The following is a 6,219-nucleotide window of genomic DNA, read 5'->3' as shown; positions in this document are numbered from 1 at the left end:
TCCGCCTTCCCCGGCCGCTTTCTGCCGTCCGGAGCCCGATTACAGCATGCTGCCCGCGGGCTGGGCCCCCACGGAACCGTTCCGTGCGCTCAAACCGTGCACCGACGGCGGATTTTTCGGTGGCGGCGGCGGCACCGGAGGCGGAGGGACTTTTTTCTATCCCCCCACGGCGGAACGCGACGCTTTCCCCACGAGCTTCGCGCAGGCGCTGGATGAGCTGCACCACCCCGGACCCCCCAACGTCAGTCTCCCGGAGCCCCCCCCGGGGATGGCGGCACCGGGGGGATCCTTTCAGACGGTGCCCACAACGGAAGGATCACCGGAGCAGCCTCAAGCGGCGGAGTCTCCGGAAAGGCTTCAAGCGGAGAGGCGGCGGCTGAGGAACCGGTTGGCGGCGAGTCGGTGCCGGCGGCGGAAGCTGGAGCGGATCGCTCGGTTGGAGCAGCGGGTGCGGGGATTGCGGGCGCAGAACGCCGCGTTGGCGGCGGCGGCTGCCGGGCTGCGAGCTCAGGTGCGGCGGTTGCGGGGCTCCGTGCGGGACCACGCGGGGTCGGGCTGCCCGCTGCCGCACGGAGCCGCGCTCGGCTTCTAAAGGGAGCTGAAGGGGGGGGGGGGGGAGGGTCTTGTGGGGTGAGGGACCCCACGGAGAGCACGGACCCCCCCCCCCGTCAAATAGAGCCCCGGTGGCTCCTGATGAGACTTCTTGGGGTCTTCGATGGGACCCCCCCCGCACCACACGCAGCGGCTCCATGTGGCACTTAAGGGGGTACTTCAACACGGTGCGGACCCCGCCGCGCTGACGGCAACGGATGGGATTTCTGAAGACCCCCCCCACCACCACCCCCATGAGGCTTCGGAAGGGATTTCTGGGGGTGATGACCCCAAACCCCCCCCGCCCCCCCCGGTGGCGGCTCCGGTTGGCACTTACGGGGATTCCTCCGATGGCTCCAGATGGAACTTATGAGAACTCTGCTTTTCCCAACCCCCCTCCCCCGGGGTCCTCCAGCGACTTCAAGGGACCTCCGCACTCGAAGGCGGCTCCGGTGGGACATTTTGGGACCCCCACCCGGGGACGAGCACAGAATGGAGCTGTAAGGATAGGGGGTGGGGGCTTTAAATGTGCCCCCCCCCTCGTCAAGAGGACCGAGCAGAAGGGACCTGCGGGACCAGGGCCCCTTCCCCCGGGGCTGGGACAACCTCAAAGGGGGCCTGGAGCTCCCCCCCCCCCTCCAACAGGGCGAAAAAAGCCCTATAATTCCCGGTTCACCCCCCGCGGGGTGAGGGGGACGCGTTTTTATTGTTATTTCTTTCTTTTTTTTTTTTTTTTTGTATGTTTGTACGGATTAATTTAATAACTATAAGGATTGAGTTAATTGTGCTGTGCTGAATGCTTATGAGGGGGGTGGGCGGGTTTACTCCCCCCTCCCCCCCCCCCCGGTCTCCTTCCTGGAACCCCCAGACTCCATTCCTTGAGATTTCCCCCCCCCACCCCGCGTAATGACGTCAGCGGAAGGGGGCGGGGCCGGGGCTTTCCCCACTGACGCAGCCATGCCCATATATGGACAGGCGGGGGGCCGTTCCGGGAACTCCTCCCCCTCTTCCCAGTGCTGCCCGGCACCGCCCGCCCCTTGGGGGGACACTTCCCGGCTGGGGGGGGGGGGGGGGCTTCCGGAGTCTAGGGGTGGTTTGGGGATCTGGAGGAAGGACGCAGAGTTCATTTGTCTCGGGGGGGGGTAGGGGGGGGGAAGGGGTGGACTCTCAGTTTCCCCTATGAGGCTGAGCAGGTTTGGGGTCTGGGGGTGGCACATGGGGGGGGAGGGAGGAACTGTGGTCTTATTGGGAGTGCTGGGGTGAGTTCTGTGATGGTTTTAGGGAATTGCCGGGGGGGGAGTCGGGCAATTTTGGGGGGGGGGGAAAGGGGGGCGTCCTGCGGTGGTATTGGAGGGCTCTGGAGGAGGGACCGCTTTCTGAGACCACCCGCAGATGTTTGTGAACACGGTCGGTCCGGCAGATCCTATGGGAAACCTCCAGTCCCCCAACTCCGGGCAGCACTATAGGAACACCCCCCCCTCCCCCCCCCGTCACCATCCCAGTGCCCCCATGGACTACGTTTCCCAGAATGCTTTGCGCGGCAAACGGCCCTCCGTGGCCGGACCTCTTCTATGAGGCCACGCCCCCTCCACGAAACCACGCCCATACACGAAAAACCACGCCTCCTCCTTGAGGCCACGCCCCCCACGATGGCGCTGGCTGCGTTGGAGCGGGACCCCGCGGGCGGGGGTCTCTTCGCCTCCCCCGTCCCCCCCTCGTGCCGCAGCCGCCCCTGCGTGCTGGGGGTGGACGAGGCGGGGAGGGGTCCGGTGCTGGGTGAGGAGGGGGCTGTTTAAAGGAGGTTGGGAGGGAGGGGGGGGGATTGCACGTGTGCGGGTTTTGAATGGAGAAGTGCCGTTATGTTGTTGGATGGGGGGGCGGGGGTCCCGTTCTTTGTGGCGTGGGGGCTTTGTGTGGGGGTGGGGGGGCCGCGTTATCCCGGGGTTTGAAAGGGGAGGGGGGGGGAGGGGGGTTCTGTTGCATCGGAGTTTATATGGGGTGGGCTTTGCGTCGGAGGTGCTCTGTATGGGGGGGGGGTCCTATGAGATCGTGGTTTATATGGGACGGCTGTTCTCTTGTATCGGGGTTTAATATGGGGGGGGGGGTTCAAGGGGGTCTCCTTCGTATCCCCCCCCCCCCGTTCTCAACCCCCGTGCCCCCCCCACCCCTCCAGGCCCGATGGTGTACGGGATCTGCTATTGCCCCAAGGAGCAGCTGCAGGAGCTGGAGGCGCTGGGGGTGGCAGGTGGGGGCCGGGGGGGGGGGGGGAGAGGGTGGGGGGTTATGGGGAGAGCTCAGAATGGGGGGGGGAGGGGGGTCTGGAGGGGTCCTGGATCCGTGTTACCTGATATAAGGATGCTTGGGGGGGAGGGGGGAGTTGGGGGTTTGGTTTTCTTTTCGAGGGGGGGGGGTTGAGGGGGGGGATTTAAGGGGTTCGGGTGGGGGTGGGGGGGGGGGGGGATCTGGAGGGGTCCTGGATCCGTATTACCTGATATAAGGATGCTTGGGGGGGAGGGGGGAATTGGGGGTTTGGTTTTCTTTTCGGGGGGGGGGGTTGAGGGGGGGATTTAGGGGGTTCCGGTGGGGAGGGGAGGGGGGTCTGGAGGGGTCCTGGATCCGTGTTACCTGATATAAGGATGCCTGGGGGGGAGGGGGAGTTGGGGGTTTGGTTTTCTTTTCGAGGGGGGGGTTGAGAGGGGGGATTTAAGGGGTTCGGGTGGGGGGTGGGCGGGGGGTCTGGAGGGGTCCTGGATCCGTATTACCTGATATAAGGATGCTTGGGGGGGAGGGGGGAGTTGGGGGTTTGGGTTTTTTTTTCGAGGGGGGGGGTTGAGGGGGGGGATTTAAGGGGTTCGGGTGGGGGGGGGGGGGGGGTCTGGAGGGGTCCTGGATCCGTATTACCTGATATAAGGATGCTTGAGGGGGAGGGGGGAGTTGGGGGGTTTGGTTTTCTTTTCGAGGGGGGGATTTAGGGGGTTCCGGTGGGGGTGGTGGTTGGGGGGGGGGCTTCACCCCCCTGTGCCCCTTCAGACTCAAAGACGCTTTCGGAGTCGGAGCGCGAGCGGCGCTTTGGGCTGCTGGAGGCGGCGGGGGGGCTGCTTGGGTGGGCACTGCGGGTGTTGCCCCCCCAGCACATCTCAGCCTGCATGCAGCAGCGGTGAGCCAACCCCCCCCCACCCCCCCCCATCTCCAGCCCCCCCCCCCCCCCCCGCCTCACCCTCGGGATACTCCACCCCCACCACAGTTACCTCCTTTGGGGTCTCATCTTCTATAAACCCCATCGTCACCCCCTCCCCAATTTGGGGTGCTGGGAGGTGACCCCCCCACCCCCCACCTCCCCCCCCCCACCACCAATTCCTAGGGCAAAGTACAACCTGAATGAGCTGTCCCACGACACCGCCACGGAGCTCATCCAGCACGTGCTGGATAATGGGGTACAGGTGGCCGAGGTGAGTGGGGGGGGGGTCTTGGGGGGGGGGGTGGGAGGAAGGGTTGGACCCCCACACCCCCCCCCCCTGCCCCCGTTTGTTTCTCCCACACCTCAGTTTCCCCAATGGGGCTGAGCAGAGCAGGGGTGCACGGGGTTGATTTGGGGGTGGGGATTTGGAGGTCTTTGGGGCGATGCTCGGGGGGTCCTGTGGGGGGGGGGGGGGAGAGAGGAGGGGGGGCTGGGGGGTGTTGAGGAAACTCGTGGGGGAGGGTTGAGGAATGATGGGGGAGGGTCCTGTGGGGAGGGGGGGGGGGGGGGTTGGGATGTGCTGAGGGAAGCCTTGTGAGGGAGGGTTGGGGAATGATGGGGGGGGGTCTTGGGGGGCTTTGGGGGAGTACTGGGAGCTCTGGGATGCTTTTGGGGGGGGGCTCTATGCCCCCCCGCCCCCCCCCCAGGTGTTTGTGGACACAGAGGGGAAGCCTTGGAGGGTTGGGGAATGATGGGGGGGGTCTTGGGGGGCTTTTGGGGAGGGGGGAGCTCTATGCTCTATGCCCCCCTGCCCCCCTCCCCCCAGGTGTTTGTGGACACATTGGGGAACCCTTGTGAGGGAGGGTTGGGGAATGATGGGGGGGGGTCCTGGGGGCTTTTGGGGAGAGCTCTATGCTTTATGCCCCCCCCGCCCCCCCAGTGTTTGTGGACACAGAGGGGAACCCTTGTGAGGGAGGGTTGGGGAATGATGGGGGGGGGGTCCTGGGGGGCTTTTGGGGAGGGGGGGGCTCTATGCTCTATGCCCCCCCCCCCCCCCCCAGCTGTTTGTGGACACAGAGGGGAAGCCTTGTGAGGGAGGGTTGGGGAATGATGGGGGGGGGGGGTCCTGGGGGGCTTCTGGGGAGTACTGGGGGCTCTGGGATGCTTTTGGGGGGGAGGAGCTCTATGCTCTATGCCCCCCACCTCCCCCCCCAGGTGTTTGTGGACACAGAGGGGAACCCTTGTGAGGGAGGGTTGGGGAATGATGGGGGGGGGGGTCTTGGGGGGCTTCTGGGGAGTACTGGGGGCTCTGGGATGCTTTTGTGGGGGGGGGCTCTATGCTCTATGCCCCCCCACCTCCCCCCCCAGGTGTTTGTGGACACAGAGGGGAAGCCTTGTGAGGGAGGGTTGGGGAATGATAGGGGGGGGGTCTTGGGGGGCTTTTGGGGGAGGGGGGGGCTCTATGCTCTATGCCCCCTGCCCCCCCCCCCAGGTGTTTTTGGACACAGTGGGGCCAGCAGAGAAGTATGAAGCAAAGCTGCGGGGTCGATTCCCGGGGCTGGAGGTCACCGTGCGCCCCAAGGCTGATGCTCTCTTCCCCATCGTCAGCGCTGCCAGCATCTGTGCCAAGGTGACCCCCCCCCCCCCCCCACCACCACTGCGACCCCCACCCCCCCACTGTGACCCCTCCTCTCCCTCTCCACTTTGAACCCCCCCCCCGTATCTCCCCCTTTGCTGATCCCAAGACCTGAAGCAGATGCCCTTTTTTTTTTCTTTTTCTTTTTTTTTTTGGGGGGGGGGGAGGTGGTGGTCCTGAGAGAACCCAGCTTGCTTCATTCCAGTTTTTCTATACCCCCCTCTCCCCCCCCCCGCCCCCCCCGCCCCCCAGGTTGCCCGTGACCGTGCAGTGAAGTGTTGGAACTTCACAGAGGATTTGGGGGATGACATCGACCGTGATTACGGCTCAGGGTACCCCAATGGTAGGAGCTGGGGGGGGTCACAAGGGGGAGGGAGGGGGAAACGTCATGGCAACCTTTAACCCCCCCCCTCACCTCCCCCGTTCTGACTCCCCAGATCCCAAAACGAAGGAGTGGCTGAGGAGGAACCTGCAGCCCGTGTTTGGGTTCCCAGGGTTGGTTCGGTTCAGCTGGGGCACAGCACAGGAACTGCTGCGGCGTGGGGGGGTCCCCGTCACCTGGTATGGGGGAAGGGGGAGTTGGGGGGGGTCCTATTACCTGGTACGGGGGGGTCTTGGGTCCCCCTCACTTGGTATGGGGTGAGGGGAGGGTCGGGGGGGTCCTATTACTGGTACGGGGGGGTTTTGGGTCCCCCTCACTTGGTATGGGGTGAGGGGGGAGTTGGGGGGGGTCCTATTACCTGGTACGGGGGGGTCTTGGGCCCCCCTCACTTGGTATGGGGTGAGGGGGGGGTCGGAGGGGTCTTATTACTGG

The 6,219-nt window shown here is 65.3% G+C and overlaps 1 protein-coding gene across 1 annotated transcript; it reads left to right on the top strand.

The window, feature by feature from the left end:
* Positions 1 to 2,174: 2,174 nt before the first annotated feature.
* Positions 2,175 to 6,048, top strand: RNASEH2A (ribonuclease H2 subunit A). Its single transcript, XM_085214821.1, has 7 exons — positions 2,175 to 2,367; positions 2,765 to 2,836; positions 3,622 to 3,748; positions 3,953 to 4,040; positions 5,262 to 5,399; positions 5,658 to 5,748; positions 5,843 to 6,048. The coding sequence occupies exons 1-7, from the start codon at positions 2,241 to 2,243 to the stop codon at positions 6,046 to 6,048; spliced, it is 849 nt and encodes a 282-aa protein (XP_085070947.1). The 5' UTR covers positions 2,175 to 2,240.
* The last annotated feature ends 171 nt before the right edge of the window (positions 6,049 to 6,219 follow it).

The sequence above is a fragment of the Meleagris gallopavo genome, chromosome 34 (genome assembly GCF_905368555.1).
Source record: "Meleagris gallopavo chromosome 34, MGAL_WU_HG_1.1, whole genome shotgun sequence".
In the NCBI taxonomy this organism is placed as follows: Eukaryota; Metazoa; Chordata; class Aves; order Galliformes; family Phasianidae; genus Meleagris; species Meleagris gallopavo.
This window is presented reverse-complemented; position numbering and strand designations above follow the sequence as displayed.